The sequence below is a fragment of the Eurosta solidaginis genome, chromosome 1, assembly GCF_040869045.1.
Source record: "Eurosta solidaginis isolate ZX-2024a chromosome 1, ASM4086904v1, whole genome shotgun sequence".
NCBI classification, from domain to species: Eukaryota; Metazoa; Arthropoda; class Insecta; order Diptera; family Tephritidae; genus Eurosta; species Eurosta solidaginis.
Window position 1 is genome coordinate 313,166,998 of NC_090319.1, and position 20,981 is coordinate 313,187,978.

Below are 20,981 nucleotides of genomic sequence, written 5' to 3' on the forward strand. Positions count from 1 at the left end.
AAACGTATGCGTTGGCTTATGTCCGCTCTTAGTAGATGCAGTAAAGGACAATGACACGTTTTGATTGTCATGTTTAGTTGGTTGAAGAGATCTTGGCTCCAATATGCGACTTTGCTAGTGTAGAGCTCTCTTATTGAAGTGGGGCTATCAACCTCTTATTATGATTTTTGTTTTTGTTATTTTAATTTGTTTTTCTTGTTTTGTTTTTGGTTTCAATATAACTCAGATATTGCAACTTTCCCTGACTGAAGAGACCGTGTCTCCAATCTTTGTCTAGATAATCACTATATTTGAAATTATTGCCTCTTTGCTTCTACGTCGTTATTTCTACGGTTTAAAAGCCCTTGACTACAATCCAAACATCCCGTGTCTTAACCCGCATCTTTGATCTCGCATACTTTCCAGGGTTTTCAGCCATTTCCCTGATGAACCCGTCATTGCTTCGGCCCCCGTGAATTTAATTTAATCCCTGATAAAGACATTAAGGGTCTTGATGTCTTTTTGCTTCCATGTTTGAGATGGGTTTTGACTTAAAGTCCTCTGTCTGTCATATACCTCAGGTACTTTAGTCGTGGATTCTTATAGTCATTTGTGATACTTTCTATGTGCTCGATATGAGCACTGCTTTCGGTTTTTCTTGAGCATTGCTTGGATGTTGGCTATGCTCGTGTTAGATTTGCTGCATATTTCGCTTAGATCATTGAGCAATCTGAGCCTTAACTCCGAGCAGCACGCAATGTCTCTGAGCAGTACGTAATGTTCCACAGCAGTGCGCCCAGTATGAAATCTTGCAGCGTGGAGCTATTTTGTGCCTGCTGATTTATCGTATTTAAGCAACCGATCTTCAACGTAACTTCTTGTAATATTTCTCAGTCAATGGGATGCACCTCTAAGACCCAGCGTATCCAGGATTTTTGGCTAATTAGCTGTGTTAAAGGCATTCTTTACGTGTAAGGTTACGATGAGGCCATATTCCTTGGAGCCCCCCAGCTATCGAGTACCACCGCTTACCACGTACGAAAGAACGGCGAACGAAAATCGACACCGATGATAGCGCGACTCCTAAACCGGGTTTTCTCGAAACCAAATTTGACCAGGGATGACGGCAAATCGTTCCAATATACATCATTTATCCACCCTGTCGGAAAGGCAAAAAAACAAAATGAATCACTCGAGCACTTAACCGGCAGAGTCAAGCAGGCATATATACCCTTTTACTCGATGGCTCTGCTGGCTTTTTACGTGACTTTGGCAATAGCCCTAGTGGCTGTTAAGCTTATTTAAGGACTTTGTTGGGCACGCCTCTTGGGTCAGAGGACTTGTTGCCTTTAAGTTTTATACCAGCTTGGATATCTTCGTTCACGGTTAGCTCCTGCAAGGAAGAAACCAGCTTTTCGTACACCTGTGCTCCACTTAATTTAAATGGTATATCGCATTAAACCTGAAATAATATTTCTCTACCTCTTTCATAGATGTGCTTCTTATTAGCCGTAATATAAATGTTATTTTCTGTTTGGTAAGATACGAGATGAAAAACTTGACCGCATTTCCCACTAAATGACGGTCATTAAAGTCAGTATTGTTGAGGTACTTTATAGTTGTAAGTACTTATGTATGTATATGTATATTTATACAATATTATTACCGTTGTTGCATGCAACCACATTAGCTATCAGCTGCCTAGAGCTTTCTTGTGGTTCTTGCGGTTACACTTGCTGCTTATTTTATATCGCAGTTATTTTCCTTGACCTCAATTGCGATTGCGCAACGTACAAATGTAGCCATTTAACATCGTTATTCTAAGTATTTGTTTTTATAAATTTATTTATATATATGTATATATATATATATATATATATGCTGTATGCCTTTTAGCGTATAAGTAGCGCTTTTATGCGACTTTTTAGCTTTTCGATATGAAACAAAAAAAAAAAATGGTTACTTGTGCTTAAGAGGAAAATACATGTGTTAATATTTATTTGTGAAAATAAATACAGATTTTTTTTTAATTTACTTTACTTATTTCCTTTTATCCCAAACACTCCTCATTCTAATTCTCCTTCTCACTCCCAAACCCATTCTCACTTCCACTCTCATTTCCAATCCCACTCTCATTCCCATTTTTCCCCTTACTCTCTTTTCCACTTCCTCTACCTCTACCCAATGCAATTACTTTATAAATATAGTGTACATATATACAAAATATTGGATAGCATCTTCAAATAATTACGGAAATATTGCGAATTTACACTATTTTTCCACTCCCACTCCTACTCCCACTTCCACGTCCTCTATTTCTAACACCTAAATTGCTTCATATATAGAACCCATTTATAGAATCTACACATATACCAAATAGTGCGTACCACCTTTAATTTATTACGGAGTTATAGCGATTTTAAATTTTTATTTCACTAACACTCTCATTCCCCCTACCACACGCGCTTCAACTCCCATCCCCATGCCCTCTTTATCTTTCACCAATACAACCTCAAAAAAAAATTTATATATGAAGCAGATAATATCCTAGATATAGCGAACCGAAATAAATTTTTGTTGCACTCCTACTCCGACTTCCATTCCCACTTTCAATTTCATTCCTTACACCTCTCCTACTTAAATAACCTACTTTGGAAATATTTTGAAAAAGCCTTTAAGGTCTTGCGTTAATGTTACGGACAAAACAAGATCAAATATTTAAAAAAACTTTTTTTCAATTAAAAAAAAATAAATAAATGTAAGGCGCGATAACCTCCGAAGAGATCTAAGGCCAAGCTTCTCTTCCAATTTGCGTCGTGCTCCTCTTGATTTTCCCTACAAATTGGCCGGACGGGACCTACATGTTTTATGCCGACTCCGAACGGCATCTGCAAGGCAGATGAGTTTTCACTGAGAGCTTTTCATGGCAGAAATACACCCGGAGCGCTTGCCAAACACTGCCGAAGGGCGACCCCGCTTAGAAAAATTTTCTTCTAATTGAAAAACCTTATTTCTAAAATTTTGATGTTGCTTTGCCCGGGAGTTGAACCCGAGGTATACGATGTGATAGGCGGAGCACGCTACCATCACACCACGGTGGCCGTTCAATTAGGTGCAAAATTTCTAAAGCAGAGTCGCCCATCCACATTGATATGGCAAACACTCCGAGTGTATTTTTTGACATTAAAAGCTTCTTAGTACAAAATCTTTCGGAGCCGGCGTGTAATATCAAAGTCCCGACCAACCAGTTTGTGTGAAAAATTAAAATGGGCACGAGGCAAATTGGAAAGGAAACTTGGCCTAAATATTCAGGCAAGTAAATTGCGCCAAGTATTTATATATTGTAGCCTTGAAAATACAGAACTTCTTGGGCTGCAACTTCCTGAGAAAAAGCTCTTATCATTTAGCTCTACAAATATGGCTGCTTAAATTAAAAAAAGAGACATTATATTTCAAAATAATTTAACTAAGTTTTAAAATTTTTTAAACTGCGCACAGTCTTTGTTCAAGCGAATAGCAATTCAGTGCTGTAGTGGCAAAAATTGTGACTACGTGAGCCGCAACACAACTGCCCTTTAGTTACTCGGCTAACAAATTGTTTTGAATTGTGTATTGATTTCACCATTAATATGACCAGAACATAACACTTAGATCCCGATCAGCCAATTGATATAAAAAATTATGAGGAGCACGATGCAAATTGGAAGAGAAACTTGCCCTAAATCTCCCTGCAAGGAAATTGCGCCAAGTGTTTATATATTTTAGTCACGGAAATACTGACCGTGTTAGGTTGGCAAAATCATTTAGCTCTACAAAGATGGCTACTTAAAATATAAATGAAGCCTATCCATATCTAAAATATTTAAGTACTAAATTTTAAAATTTTTAAAATACGCACAGGCTTGCTTCAATCGAACGGAAATTCAGTTCTATTGATGCAAGAAGTGTAATTTTGTGAGCCGTAGATCAACTGCCTTTCAATTACTCGGGTATCAAATTGGTTTGAAATGTGTGTTGTTAATTTGATGGTTCATTGGGCCGGCATAAAACACGTAAATAACGACCAGCAAATTGGTACGTAAATTAAAAGCAGCACGGTGAAAATTGGAAGAGAAACTTGAACTTAATCTCCACGCCAGAAAATCACATATTTTTTTACTTAAGTGTCGGAAATACTGGACGTGTTAGGCTGCAAATTTCTTGAAAAAAAATTCTTTTATTTTATGTAGCTCTGCAAAGACGGCCACTTAAAACAAAAATAAAGATCCAATCCACTTCTGATCTATTTAAGAAGTAGGTCGAATTTTTTATACTCAGCGTGCTTTGCACACAGATTATATTAACTATGATTGGATAACGGTTGGTTGTACAGGTATAAAGGATTCGAGATAGATATAGACTTCCATGTATCAAAATCATCAGGATCGAAACAAAATTCGATTGATCCATGTCCGTCTGTCCGTCTGTCCGTTAACACGATAACTTGAGTAAATGTTGAGATATCTTCACCAAATTTGGTACGCGAGCTTATCTGGACCCCGAATAGATTGGTGTTGAAAATGAGCGAAATCGGATGATAACCTCGCCCATTTTTTTATATATAACATTGTGGAAAACACAAAAAATCTGATTATTTAGTAAATAATACACCAAGAATGTTGTAATTTGACATGTGGACTGATAGTAAGACTCCTGATAAAAATTTGTAAACAATTTTTAAAACGGGCGTGGCACCGCCCACTTGTGATAAAATCAATTTTACAAATATTATAAATCATAAATCAAAAACCGCTAAATCCATCGTAAGTAATTTCAGCAGAGAGTTTGCCTTTACTATTAGGAATGTTTTGAAGAAAAATTAACTAAATCGGTTAAGGGCCACGCACACTTTTATATAAAATATTTTTAAAAAGGTCGTAGACGAATAAAATAGGCTATATCTTTGCAAAAAAGAGCTTTATATCAATGGTATTTCATTTCCCAAGTGCATTTATAACAGTAAATAGGAAAAACGTAAAATTTTAAAAATGGACGTGACACCGCCCCCTTTATGACTAAGCACTTTTCTATGTTTCGGAAGCCATAACTCGAAGAAAAATTTATGGATCGTAATAAAATTGGGTACACAAATTTTCCTTATAGCAGAAAATATTTCTAGTAACAATGGACGGAATCGCTTAAATACCACGACAACTTAGATACAAAACAAATTTAAAAGGGTCGTAGACTAGAATAATAAGCTATAACTTAGCAAAAAATAGTTTTAAATCAATAATATTTCACATACATATCAAGTTTTACTGTAAGAGGAAATGGGGAGACATTTTTCTATTATACGGGCGGTGCCACGTGTTATGTAGAAAAGTAATTTATCTGAAATGAAATGTAAAATTGAAGCTCACGCTGAGTATATAATGTTTGGTTACACCCGAACTTAGACACCTTTACTTGTTTTTTTTTTTAACACGCTTTTATTAGCTTAGCCTGTATGTAACGGAATCTTTGAACTTAATTTTCACCGGTTTCTAGAAGTCTGATTAATTTGAAGCTTTGCATACGTATCAAGGCTGGATGACAATGCATTAATGTGATGGTGTGGTGACATAAGGTCAACGGCCATAAGGTCAATTGGACTTATTATCGCTTTGAATGGCCACAAGTTTGATTTAAACTTTGACCACGTATCAAGGCTCGATTACAATGCAATAATGTAATGGTGGGGTGACACAAGGTTAACGGACATAAGGTCAATTGAACTCATGACCACCCCAAATGGCCATAGATTTGAAACCTTGCACATAATGCGAAGAACGCATTCCTTTATTAATGATAGAAGGGGATGCATGGCACATCTACGAAAGAGCATACTGGAGCCCTTTTTAACACGCTTTTATTAGCTTGGCCTGTATCTATCTATGTATCTATGTACCCATTTATGTATGTAACGGAATCTGCAGTGGAGCCGAAAGCTTCAGTAATGCAGAGCTGCGAACTCCGTTGCACCTTTTGAAGCATTTTAAGATAGGTATTTTAGCTAGCGCAGGCCACCAGACCAAGGCACCATAAAGAAGAATCGGGCGCACAATGGCAGTGTAAATCCAGTAGATCACCTTAGGGGAGAATCCCCAGGAGGTGCCAATAGCACTCTTGCAGGTGAACAGCTCTGCTGCTGCCTTCTTGGATCGCTCCACTATATGGTCACTCCATAATAGCTTCCTATCCAGAATGACTCCCAAATACTTGATTTGATCGCTAAACGCTAAGAACATATCCCCAATTCTTGGTGGTGTAATATTTGGTACTTAGTACCTCCTCGTGAAGAGGACAAGCTCGGTTTTATCCGGGTTGACTTCCAATCCTGTGGCGGGTTGTACTCCTGGAGCAGCCCCAGGATGTCAACTGGGTCCGTTGGCGTCACGGGAACCCAGGCTCTAGCCCCTGGTCGTGAGGGGATATCACGCGCCTCCACTACCTTGAGGCGCGCGCCTGGATATACCATCCCTTTCAGCGTAACGGCGACCCTATATAGGTTTACCAACCTGGCGTCGTCACAGACAATTAGCTTAACATTGCCCTAAAACCACCCTGCATCGATGTAAGATGGCGGGGGACCAGGGTTGTCTTTCTTAATCTTAACGGCCACCGTAGCGAGCGCGCTCTCGATCCACTTCCACTGTTGTTTCGGGATCCTGCCATCTTCGCTGCTCTCGTCTATAATGCCAATGATCTGCCGACCCTTGGCAATTTCGGCGAAAGACCGCGTCCAGCCTCCCTGCGTATTGGCCCTTTTCGGTGCCGTGGGGTTGGATTCATCCATGGACCGCTGGCGTTTCGAGGTTTCATCACTCTCAACTAAAACTTTTAAAATTACTTGAACTAAAAAATTTAAAATAAATAATAGTTAAAAAAACTAAAAAAAAACATGCTTGTATAGCTAACCGAACTAAAAAATAGATAACAATTTTCAATTAAAAAGAGTTTATATAACAGTAGTAGAAAGTCAAACAATCATTTATAGTTAATCACCTCAAAATAAAATTATAATACAATTTAAGATATTAACAGAATAATTTAATTCACAGTAAAGAGCGTGGGGTGCTTGATATTGAATGTTACAATCATTCTATTGGCAACTATCTGAGAGGAAAGATATGAAATGTAGTCAAATGCACCCCACGCTGTTTACTCTGAATTAAATTATTCTGTTAATATCTTAAATTTTATTATAATTTTATTTTGAGGTGATTAACTATAAATGATTGTTTGACCTTCTACTACTGTTATATAAACTCTTTTTAATTGAAAATAATTTTCTATTTTTTAGTTCGGTTAGCTATAAAAGCGTGTTTTTTTTTAGTTTTTTTAAACTATTATTTATTTTTTTTACCTAAGCACAGCTTTAGCTGTGACGAAACAAAACTATACAGATCATCAACATGCTAACTACTTAAGGAGCAACTGATCTCACCAACGTAGCTAACAGACTGTCTCGCCTCATTTCGTGCCTATTTCAATAACCGCTAAAAGGTTTGTCGTTCATAGCCCGTTTGGTTGTTTATTAGTGGTGTTTTGAACCGAAGATATTTTTATCACGTGAGATATTTTTCGATAAATTCGGCTATGTACATATGGTTGGAAGTTAGATACAAGTCTTGTAATACAAGTAAGTTTTTTCCGAAAATTTTTTTCACTTCAGACATTTTTTTTTGTACTACGTACATGACTTATACAACTTGAGAGGCGGGCCGCTGCAGATATTACCAAAGCAATGTGTTAATAATATTATAGGGAAATATTTATAACTTGACCCACTGTGCATACGAGCACAATCATACGCACACATGAACGCAAGTTTTAACATACGAGCGTCGCATTTGAACCAAAGCACACATACTTGGAGATGGAGGATGCTCAGAAATATTACGTTAAGTGGTCCTAGTTGTAATATATTATGTAAACATGTATTTAAAGCAGCTACAAGTAATGAATTTTAACTTTTGTGGCATTAAAAAAATACTTTATTTGCGGATTGTACTGAATTTTTTAGCTGTAATTTTTAGTTGTACTAAAGCATAGCCATTTATGATTAAAATAATTGTATGCACTCACAATCGTACTTTAAATTATTCATGTATACAGCTTATTAACTTTCTGGGATTGGCAATAATTTAGCATAAACGCCTTTACGTTAGCAACCTTGTTTTATCAGACACGTTTTGTTATGTTGAGTTTCCGATAGGGTGGCTCATTGATGTATATCGGAACGATTTTTCGTTATCCCTTTCAAATTTGATTTGAAGACCTATCGGTTTAGCGCTACCATTAGTATAATTTTCGCACGAACTTTAAAACTTCTGCTCAGCACTTTGTGAAACCAATTGGCCAGATTGATTCAATAACTCGCATTGTATGATATGGACGAACCGCTTACTAAACTGGGCCAACGTTTTTTTTTTCCCTAACGCTAACTTTCTTTTTAAGATCTTTAGGTGCCACTCCTTCTAGATAGTATTTCAATTACTCGTTTTACGTCTTTATAAGTTTTTGTTTTTAATGAAAATAAGTAAGGAAGGCTAAGTTCGGGTGTAACCGAACATTACATACTCAGCTGAGAGCTTTGGAGACAAAATAAGGGAAAATCACTGTAGTAATTGAAACTACGTTTTTATTTTATAACAAAATTTTAAATTATATTTTTTAGAACGCCAACATGTATGCGTCAAATTCTTTCTAAATTTTTCACCATCATGAAAATTTTTGAAAATTGAAAAAATCAATATAGAAAATTAAAATATTGATAAAGCATTTTTAAAATTACAAAGTTCAAAGTAACTTAAATACAAAGTTAAATAAAAATATTAAGAACCCTACAATCGCCATTTAGCAAAATGAACATAAGGTAACCCTGGAATGTGTTTGTATGACATATGTATCAAATGAAAGGTGTTAATGATTATTTAAAACGTAGTGCGCCTTAGTTCTATAGATGGACGCCTTTTCGAGATATCGCCATAAAGGTGGACCAGAGGTGACTCTAGATTGTGTTTGTACGATATGGGTATCAAACTAAAGGTATTAATGAGGGTTTTATAAGGGAGTAGCCCTTAGTTGTATATGTGAAGGCGTTTTCGAGATATCGACCAAAATGTGGACCAGGGTGTCCCAGAACATCATCTGTCGGGTACCTCTAATTTATATACATATATATGTAATACTACGAACAATATTCCTGCCAAGATTGTAAGGGCTTTTGATTTCGCCCTGCAGAACTTTTTCATTTTCTTCTACTTAATATGGTAGGTGTCACACCCATTTTAAAAAGTTTTTTTCTAAAGTTATATTTTGCGTCAATAAACCAATCCTATTACCATGTTTCATCCCTTTTTTCGCATTTGGTATATAATTATGGCATTTTTTCATTTTTCGTAATTTTCGAGTCGGATTTCGGCCATTTCATAGTCGGATTTCGGCCATTTTTTATACCAATACAAAGTGAGTTCAGATAAGTACGTGGACTGAGCTTAGTAAAGTATATCGATTTTTGCTCAAGTTATCATTTTAACGGCCGAGCGGAAGGACAGACGGTCGAATGTGTATGAAAACTGGGCGTGGCTTCATCCGATTTCGCCCATTTTCACAGAAAACTGTTATCGTTCTAGAGTCTATGCTCCTTCCAAATTTCACAAGGATTGGTAAATTTTTTTCGACTTATGGCATTAAAAGTATTCTAGATGAATTAAATGAAAAAGGGCGGAGCTACGCCCATTTTTAAATTTTCTTTTATCTTTGTATTTTGTTGCACCATATCATTACTGGAGTCGAATTTTGACATAATTTACTTTTATACTGTAAAGATATTAAATTTTTTGTTAAAATTTGACTTTAAAAAAAAATTTTTTAAAAGTGAGCGTGTTCGTCATCCGATTTCGCTCATTTTTATTTAGCAAATATATAGCAATAGGAGTAACGTGCTTACCAAATTTCATCATGAAATCTTCAACGACTGCCAAATTACAGCTTGCAGATCTTTTAAATTACCTTCTTTTAAAATTGGGCGGTGCCACGCCCATTGTCCAAAATTTTTCTAATTTTCTATTTTGCGTCATAAGGTCAACGCACCTACCAAGTTCCATCGCTTTATCCTTCTATGGTAATGAATTATCCCACTTTTTCGGTTTTTCGAAATTTTCGATATCAAAAAAATGGGCCTGGTTGTAGTCCGATTTCGTTAATTTTAATTAGCGATCTGAGATGAGCTCCCAGGAATCTACATACCAAATTTCATCAAGATACCTCAAAATTTACTCAAGTTATCGTGTTTACAGGCGGACGGACAGACAGACGGACGGACGGACATGGCTAAATCAATTTCTTTTTTCACCCAGATCATTTTGATATATAGAAGTCTATATCTATCTCGATTAGTTTATGCCGTTACGGCTTACCGTTATGCGAACATAGTTAATATACTCTGTGAGCTCTGCTCAGCTGTGTAATAAAAGTCGTCTTTTTCTCTCAAACTTTATGTAGTATTGGCACAATGTTCCTTTAGCTCGATCTTAACGCAGCTCTATAGACAGAATGTTTTCAGAAGCACAATCACTCGTAATACAAGCGAGCTGACTCTGGGTGGTATAAGCTACTTCATCGAGTCTGTTCGAAGGAACGGAGGAAGGTTTTTCCCTTACTGTTTGACTAGTTCAACATATTCGATAAACCCTATCCCTTTACTGCCCAAGCTAATCCGCCTTACACCGTCGTTGTATAAATTCAAACCCATGAGCTTTTTCGAAGTCCATTTGTCGCAGCTCGAACTGCTATTAGAGACCGGATTAATAGCCCTTTCCCCACTTTTCCTTAATTGGCTGTGTTTAGATAACTTTTCATTCTTAATGGAGGTTCTTCGCCTCCCATCTGCCCCACAAACCGCGTCTGTTGTACCTTAATTAACTTACAGCCTACCACAGTTTTCACTCATGGCTTCATTCGTTTTATCTGCTCGTACATAACTCCTGTCACCAGCTTAATTATATCTTTTATAAAAATGATTTGGTATATTAGGTTTGTCACGGTTCTCAAAATTCTCTATCCTTAAAGGAAAAGAGTCTCTCTATATTTAAATATACCGAACTGATTAGCATGACGAGCTAAGTGGATTTAGCCGTGTCCGTCCGTCAGTCTGTCAATCTGTTTGTACGCAAAATTTTCCCTCAATTTTTGATATATCTTGATATTTGTTGAGCGGGTACATTTGGGTTTCCGATTAATCATTTGTCGTAATATATATCACCAATACCACCAATTCTCCGATTAAGAGGGTTTTTGTTATTTGTTCCTCATTTTAACGGCTAGAAGATTGAAATTTTATCAGACGTTTATAAATAAGGCATATATTATTGTCGGAAAAAATCGTCAAGTTCGGTCATGTATATAATATTTATCCCATACAACGTATTGTTCAGATTTTATAAATTCTTGAAATTTTAACACATTATTGTTCAGCTCCATTCATTAAAGTTATGAAGTCTTTGGCACAACTTAAGATAGTCCCGTCCCTTGTTGTTGTTTTTTTTTTCTCCATTCTAAATCAGTCTGCCCTCAAGGCTACTATCTGAGTTGGATGTAAAGTCACCAAACGTTTGTCTCGTGGTTATCTAAGCTATGCACAAAGGCCACGCGAGGTTTTTCGATTGTCATTTTTTGCTTTTGCAATAAAATCCGATACACCAAGCAACCGACTCAATTCTTAACTCCATTAGACACCCAATAAAGCAATAATGAGATAATTAAGACTTTGTATTTGGTATTGAAGATTTAGCTCAATAATGGCATTCATGTTAAAATTTTACTAATTGTTTCATTAACTTTCTATGTGAAATTGGTATTACATTCGTCGAAGTGAATCTAATATAAGCGTGTTCAAAAAAGTATAGCTAAATATTAAAGAAATACTTCAAAACGTGTGCGTCTATATACTCTTTAATATGTAAACCAAATCCAAATTCTTTTCAGTTAAGCGTTAAATAAAGTTCTCAACTTTGTACATCGCTCCCGTATCTTTCTTTACTCACATGCATTCGATCATTAACAACTTAAAGGAGACACTGAATAACTCCAATGAAAGAGTCAAAAGCTCATTATTTTCTCACTTCAGGTGTTATATTTTCAAATTAATTAGTGTCACCACACACACACACACATACCCCAAACGGCGTTAATCACTGCACTACCATAATTTACAACGTTAACTGGACCTTGGCGGCCACCGTGGTGTGATGGTAGCGTGCTCCGCCTATCACACCGTATGCCCTGGGTTCAACTCCCGGGCAAAGCAACATCAAAATTTTAGAAATAAGATTTTTCAATTAGAAGAAAATTTTTCTAAGCGGGGTCGCCCCTCGGCAGTGTTTGGCAAGCACTCCGGGTGTATTTCTGCCATGAAAAGCTCTCAGTGAAAACTCATCTGCTTTGCAGATGCCGTTCGGAGTCGGCATAAAACATGTAGGTCCCGTCCGGCCAATTTGTAGGGAAAATCAAGAGGAGCACGACGCAAATTGGAAGAGAAGCTCGGCCTTAGATCTCTTCGGAGGTTATCGCGCCTTATATTTATTTTTTATTTTTAACTGGACCTTGGCGCAAGCACAACTACTAGCACTCAATCTAGCGCTTACAACAAAAAAAAAGTCTTTATTTTCAATTGAGTACATTTTGTTCATATAATCGGGTACTTTGTACGCCTTAAAGTTTTCGTAGGCGACAAATCGTGTGCATAAATATGCATTTAAATGCTTACATGTATATATATGTATTAAACTGGGTCGATTTATTAACCTATCTCGCGCCATCGATTTTTCAATAGGTTTTGGGCTCAGGACGCAGACATCAACATAGTCCAGCGAATTAAAGCGCAGCGGCTGCGCTGGCTAGGCCATGTTATGCGAATGAAAGATGATGCTCCGGCCAAGAAAGTGTTTCTATCGGAACTCGCCTATGGAAGCAGAGGTAGAGGGCGGCCCCCACTCCGTTGGAAGGACCTGGTGGAAAACGATTTAAACTCCCTTGGTGTGACCAATTGGCGCCGGTTGGCGGAGCGAAGGAGCGACTGGCGCGCCTTGTTGGACGGCCATAACCGTTTAGACGGTTAAGCGCCAATTAAGTAAGTAAGTAAGTTTGGGCTCAGGAAAAAAAGTTCCACTAAGCATTCCCAAAAAAATAATTTTCGAACCTGCAAAATTTGAGTTTTTTGACTTTTTTTTTGAATTTTAAGGTTTTTTCATGACCTACTTAAAAAATTTTCATTTCATTTCAAAATTTTCATGTATACCCTGTAAAACTCAAAATTGTCCGCTAAAAACTTTGGCGATAACAGTTTTTTCAAAAAAAAAAAAAAATATTTTTTGGGTTTTGAGGAGTGTTTTGGTGAAAAAATTTATTTTTTCACCATTTTTTTTAAGGGTTTCTTCAGAAACGTGCAAAAGTGTTGCCGAAGAAAACGAATTTGTCTCATAGTTCCTATCCCACTTAAAATTATGCGATAAAAACGTTGGCATTAACAGTTTAAAAAAAAAATTTTTTTTTTTGGTTTTTGGGACTTGCTTTGGTCGAAATCGATTTTTTTCATTTTCAAGCCTCCAAATCATTTTTTATGTATATGTTTCCGTTAGACACACCAATAAGTAAACCAAAATGATCAGGGGATGAGCTAGGTTGACTTAGCCATGTCCGTCTGTCCGTGTGTCCGTCCGTCCGTCCGTCTTTCCGTCTGTCCGTTTGTTTGAACGCAAACTAGTACCTCAATTTTTGAGATATCTTGATGAAATTCGGTAAGCAGATATATTTTGATGAGGGATTTGACATTTGTCGGAATCGACCGGATCGCATATACCTCTCATACAATCGATTGTTCAATAAGAGGGTTTTCGCCATTTCTGCCTCATTTTAACAGCTAGCAACATCAAAATTTACCAAAAGCTTACGTATTGGGCATAGATTGTTGTCTGAAAAAATTATCAAGATCGGACATATTTATAATATATATCCCATACAACCGACTGTTCAGGTATGAGGATTTTCATCATTTTTGTCGAAATCGATTTTTAGTCCGATCTTGATGATTTTTTCAGACAACAATCTATGCGCAATACATAAGCTTGTGGTAAAATTTGATGTTGCTAGCTTTTAAAATGAGGCAGAAATGGGGCAGAAATGGCGAAAACCCTCTTATTGAACAATCGATTGTATGGAAGATATATGCTATAGTGGTCCGATCCGGCCGATTCCGACAAATGCCAAATCCCCTTCATGCCTGCTTACCAAATTTCATCAGGATGTCTCAAAAATTGAGGGACTAGTTTGCGTTCAAACAAACGGACAGACAGACAGACGGACATGACTAAATCAACTTAGCTCGTCCCCTGATCATTTTGGTATACTTATTAGTGGGTCTACGGGAACATATACATAAACAATGATTTGGAGCCATGAAAATTAAAAAAATCGATTTCGACCAAAACAAGTCCCAAAAACAAAAAAAAAATGTTTTTTTTTTTAAACTCTTAATGTAATCGCCAAAGTTTTTAGCGGACAATTTTGTAAATCTTAAAATCAAATGAAAGGTTTTTAAGTAGGTCATGAAAAAACCTTAAAAATCAAGGAAAAAAACGTCGAAAAACTCAAATTTTGCAGGCTCGAAAATTATTTTTTTGGGTATGCTTAGTGGAACTTTTTTTCCCTGAACCCAAAACCTATCGAAAAATCGATGGTGCGATATGGGTTAACTTTCGTCCATGCAAATCGACCCAGCTTAATTTGTACATATATCTACAATCTGTACTTATATTCGTATTCAGCATGATGGTACATATGTACGCTCCGGGCCACTTTGTTCACTTTTACCTAACAACTTTGGCTAACTACTAGTATGAACAACTCTACTTACAAATATCTTCATCGACAATTCAATACACTCGATTCTACAGCTGCTTAACAATTTTTATCATTTAAACTCTATTTTTCATGTCTGCTTTTTTTAAATTTGTTGTTCTTATTGTTATTTCACAGGTAACAACGGACGAAACGCAATACATCAGAACGGTTGACAATTTAATAGCGTCGAGACTAAGCCTGAAACTGCAATTGCATGCAGCACATTTTGCTGCCGCCATTAATACCCAGCACTTGATGAATCACCTGGGTGGTGGCGGTAGTCAAAGTTCTATTGGTGTACCATATAGTACACATAATGATGGTGGTATTGGTATTATTGGCAATGGTGGTTTGGTTTTGCGTTGCACAGCACAAATTGGTGATTTGTATCAAGAATATAAGGAAATCGAATTGGGTACCCCACAAAAGGATCCAGTGCCAGCGAGAGGTGAGTTTTGCAATAGATTAAATATTTTTGTGTGTATGCATGAATGCATAAATACATATTTGGTAGAGATAATGTGTAGATAAACATACATACACATATTAGGAGACTTGAATGCTACTAAATTTATGTTCAAAAGATTAAAGGTAATTTAATGTTGGTTGACTTAGTGGAAATTTTGTGAATAATATTCGAATGTGTATTTTGATAAAACTTTACTGTGATCGCATTTATATTATGCTATTTGGCTATAGATGATTTGCCTAAGTGAAGGAAATAATAATTTTACTTACTCAATAATACTAACAAACGACTATGAACACAAGCTATGGGTAACTTTCGTATTTACGGTTAACTACCCCTCGTAAAGGCTGAATTGATAACATAAATCCTATTTGTATAACTCCAAATAATAATAATAATATCCTGAGTCTATATTCATAGCTGCAAGGAGATGAAGGCTGAGCTTTTCACTTAAATGTTAGGCTTACGGCGTCTTTATTAACCCTAGAAAGATAAAGTTATTTTTTTACCCTAGAAAAATAACGAACGTCTGAGAGAAGTGTTCAAGTTTAAGGACCCTAAAGATATAAAAAAAACTTAATTTTTTTTTTTAATTTATTTGATATATATTCACTTGTTTTAAATGTTTTATAAACAAAAATATTGTTTTTTTAATATACTAAAAATTAAGTTGGACTTGTCTTGGACTTGTCCATGCAAAAATCAGTCTTTTCTTTCGTCCTCAGTTTAGAGCAAAAAAATTAAAATAAAATACATTTTTTGTACTTCAATTGAATGAATTAACTCTTTTAAACTGTACTTTAAAAAATAGCGGGTGCCTTCAACAACGTTCTCCCGGAGGCCATCACCCTGGGCGCTGACCGATCTGGGGGTGGACGCGTGCCTGGTGGAGATTATATACAATCTGCTTACGCGTAGGCAGAATAAAACTGAGCTAGGTGGATGCGTGATCCGCAGACCGATCAGCAGAGGCACTCCGCAGGGAGGTGTTCTCTCTCCGCTACTTTGGGTGGTTACCGTCAACCAACTACTACGCCTCATGGAATCAGAAGGTCACCAAGTGACCGCGTATGCAGATGACATCTGCGTCACAATGCGGGGGAAATTTCCGCAAACTTTTTGCACCCTAATGGAAGGGGCACTATCCAAAATTTCGCACTGGGCCACAGACATAGGTTTGGAAGTAAACCCGGATAAAACCGAGCTTATCCTCTTCACGAGGAGGTACATAGTACCAAATCTAACACCGCCAAGAATTGGGGGTACGTTTTTAGCGTTTAGCGATCAAGTCAAGTATTTGCGAGTCATTCTGAATAGGAAGCTATTATGGAGCGACCGTATAGTGGAGCGATGTAAGAAGGCAGCAGCAGCGCTATTCACCTACAAGAGGGCAATTTGCACCTCCTGGGGATTCTCCCCTAAGGTGGCCTACTGGATTTATATAGCCATTGTGCGCCCGATTATTCTTTATGGTGCCTTGGTCTGGTGGCCTGCACTAGCTAACACTACCTATCTTAAAATGCTGCAAAAGATGCAACGGAGTACGGAGCTCTGCATCACCAGGGCTCTCGGCTCCACTCTATCTGAAACACTCAACAAAATGCTATACCTTCCACCTCTTGACCTGGTGGCGAAGGAAATAGCGGTCATCGCCGCTCTACGCATAAGGGAAACAGGTCTCTGGTCAATTGGATCTAGTGGACACGCAACAATCCTGGACACGAACGCCCCAGTCCCAATACCGGTGCGCACTGACTACTGCACGCCAAAGAACGCCTTCGTTAAAAACTATAGTATATATATACCATCGCGGCAGGACTGGAATACCAGACAACATACGGTACCGGGTGCCATCAACGTATTCACGGATGGTTCTAAGCTTGGCAGGAAGGTGGGAGCATGCCTATTTTCGCCGGATCTGGGTCTAGAAGTCCCTTTTCGCCTACCAGATCACTGTAGTGTTTACCAAGCGGAAATGCTGGCAATTCATAGGGCTGTGAACCATCTCGGGTCTATGCCTAAGGATGGTAAACGGGTGTTTATTTTCTCAGACAGCCAGGCCGCATTAAAGGCCCTGGATTCATTCGTCGAATGCCGCAGATCTCTTAACGAGATGGCTCAGCACTTCAGTATCAGCTTTATATGGGTACCTGGGCACAGGGATATTGAAGGCAACAGCAGAGCAGATGAGCTGGCACCACTGATCATATCCTTCCGGGAAATGATTCGGTAGGTATACCCATGTCCACTTTCAGGCTTCGTGTGGACACAAGCACTATAAGAATTGCAAATGGATTATGGTCAGCCATATCATCGTGTGAAACATTCAGGCAAACCTGGCCCTCATATGACAAGAGGCGCACAGGAGCACTTCTGATTATAAACAAATCAGTTCTATCGTCCCTGATTAGGGTTCTAACAGGGCATTGTTTAATACGCACGCATGGTGCTAGAATGGAGCCAAAGACCTTCGACTATTGTCGCAGCTGCAGATGTACAGAAGAGGAAGAGAGTGTCCAGCACGTTCTCTGGCATTGTCCAGCGCTTAGTAGGCATATGTTGGCCATCCTTGGTAAACCTTTTCTACATGACCTCGCTGAGGTCTCTAGCTATGAAGTAAAGGCTCTAGCAAAATTTATAATTTCCACGAGGTGGTTTGGCCCGCTTAGGCAGGGTAGGGGTCCTCTTTGAGTTCGTATAGGGTATTACAATGGGCCCATTGGTGGCCTAAGTAGTGAGCTGTTACCATAGTGTCCAGCTCAGCCCTTGCACCCTAACCTAACATACTTAAAAAAATATTAGCTAAAATTACCATTTAAGGCAAAAATTACACACAAAATTTGTAGTCATGTAAAAGATAACGATACGTCTCTTAGACGTTATTTTTTAAAATAATCGAATATATTTCAGCAAACAAAAAAGTTGCTACTGAAAAACACCCCCACTGGCAAGCTGGTAATGGTAGCTGAGAAAATTGAGAATGAGAATGTAGAGAACGATTGTGAGAGACTGAGAGCAAAATTAAAACGACACGTACGTGTCACAGACGTACGTTATCTAACTAGGGTTAATTTATTACTAGATGAAGCTTAATCTCTCCAGCACAAAATGCGCTACACCGATACTACATAACAGGCATCCTTAAAAAATTAACCGATATCATTTCGTTACGATAATTAACGTTAATAAACGAAACAAAGTCATTTCGTTTCGTTTATTATCGTTAAGAACGTCAAATTAACGAAATGGATTTGCTTCGTTTTCTGCCATATAAAAACGAAATTAAATCGTTTATGGTGATTATTAATTTCAAACTATGCTGGCAAAGCTGATTGATGGCGGAGTCATTAAAATTGAAAGCATTAGCCAAGCTGATTGCAACTTTTCTCATGAATTTTGACAGTACGAACATTTCTCAGAGTATTTTTAACATTACCACCAACGAATTACACAAACAAATTACATGGAGTTTGTGTGTATGTCCGCTCGCTGTTACTACCTTACGGCTTCACCATGGCTATAGCATTGCCAGCACAATTCAAAAATAAATTATCAGTATTTGTTAATGTGTTAACGTTTTTAACGTTAACGAAAGCTTTTCGTTTCGGTTAAAAACGAGATACAATTTATCTTGATAATTTCTTTATCGATAATATTTCGAAGTGTTTCAACGGAAACGGTGGAAATTTTTTGATAAAAGATTAGCTTAACGTTAAGGTGCATCCCTGCTACATAAGGAGATCATGAATATAGAGAACAAGAGGAATCTGCCCAAGATGTTTTTCTGAACATTGTGGTCTATGCGAGGCCACAAAATCTGGCAACAGAAGAACACAGCAAGGTGTTGTATTATCAAAAACACTGGGGACGCTAGTCATCAACCAATTGCTTAGGCGATTTGACAGAGGACCAGTCAAGCTAACGGTGTATGCAGATTACGTTTCGGTCATCATAAGCGGCAGATGTCTACCCACAATCCGCTCTCTGCTGCATCAGACGCATCTGGGACCAGGTTTACCGCTTACGTTGAAAACCCGATTTAGTTTTATTTACTAGGAGATAAAAGGCCCCTATTGGACTAAACCTAAGCTTGGAGGGCTTATAATATTTTAACTATTTCTGGGGATTTCTGATAATTATGCACCTTATGCTAAAGTTCGAATCGCTAAACTGTCTAATAAATAACTCTTATATTCAGTATGTCAAAATGGTCTTTATTATACTACTTTGGGGTAGTACAATTATACTTCACTATAACGTACTTCATAAAAGCTTGTTTAAATCAAACTGGTTCGTTATTCCTCAGCTTGCGCTGATTTTATACACTCGTTCGCTGATTTCTCCTAAGGTGTAGACTTTTCACGAACAATTGTATCTCGTACTTGGTTACTTAGCTATATGTGTGTGTATGTATGAGTAATAACTTCTGTTCTTAGCTGATGACTACATGTGTGCATGTGAGATATTTATTCACTTCGAACTGCTGCTTATGTGTGCGGAATATTCTTCGTTGATTTGTACATTATTGTGTGGCTGCTTGCTTTTTTTGTTTTTTTTTTTTTGTTGTGATTATTTACTAACAGGATAGTGATGTCACAGTATATAGTAAGTCATCGTTAAAACCCAATGTAGAAGACAGATACATGGCACGGTATGCCTACAAGAGGATGCTAGGATGAATGTCTCAAGCTCGCACATTGCGTATTTACAACAATTGTCAAGCTCATTCTTTGTTCTGGTTTTTCGGAAAGCACACCATTCTGCACATCCCAGCTCCAGACCTAATCGCCAAAACTCTGGCGCTAATAACTACAACAAAGCTTAAGACCACGTGGCATTTAGAAAAGGGTGAACGAAAACAGTCCCGCCCTTGGCCTTCGAAAGAGGTCCATTATACTACTTTACACGCGTATACCGATTGCTCCAAAGAAATGCAAGGGGTCGGGTCTGCTGTTTACTGTATCGATCTAGAAATGAGTAGATCCAAGAAGTTTCCAGATTACTGCAATGTCTTTCATGGGGAAAGGATAAAGTGTTTAAGCTTTAGTCGCATCAATATATATGTATATTGCTAGTCAGGAGGAGTTCAAAGTAATAATCTCAAACAATACTTCATCAAGAAGTGTCTTGGAATGCAAAGAAGTATCGAAGAGACTTCCCTCAGGCCGAATAATACATCCAAACAAGGTTCTCGGTGAAAAAGGGATAGAAGGTAACGTACTGACAGCTGAGTTGGCAAAGGCGTTTGTCGCACTCGATGAATCGACAGTAGATGTTCCCAACCGTTTGGGAGAAATCAAAAGGAAAAACGAACTGCCAAGCAAGAAAAGCGTGTGGACAGAAACGCGGGGTTGCAAATATTCTAAGATCATGTGCAACTCCTATGACGTTAGACTTACAAAACTGCTCATATATCTAAAGAGACAAGTCTTAAGGCTCACGATTAGCATACTAACTGGACACTGCATCTGTCGTCGTATGCCTTTACGTTAGACTTCATCAGTAATAGCACTTAAAGGAAGTGCGATCTACAGGAAGAAACGGTAGAGCAAGTTCTCTGCCGGTGTCCTACGATTGTTAGATCAAAGCTCCAGTTTCTAGGGGCGGC

At 37.8% G+C, this 20,981-nt stretch overlaps 1 protein-coding gene across 4 annotated transcripts in view; it reads left to right on the top strand.

Annotated features, from left to right (window-relative positions):
• The window catches only part of beat-IIb (beaten path IIb), a 456,801-nt gene that overhangs the window by 420,110 nt on the left and 15,710 nt on the right, over positions 1-20,981 (top strand). For all 4 annotated transcript variants that reach the window (XM_067772209.1, XM_067772183.1, XM_067772202.1 and 1 more), the window contains exon 6: positions 15,040-15,352. In XM_067772209.1, the coding sequence (XP_067628310.1) occupies positions 15,040-15,352 (313 nt within the window). The remainder of the gene's footprint in view (positions 1-15,039; positions 15,353-20,981) is intronic.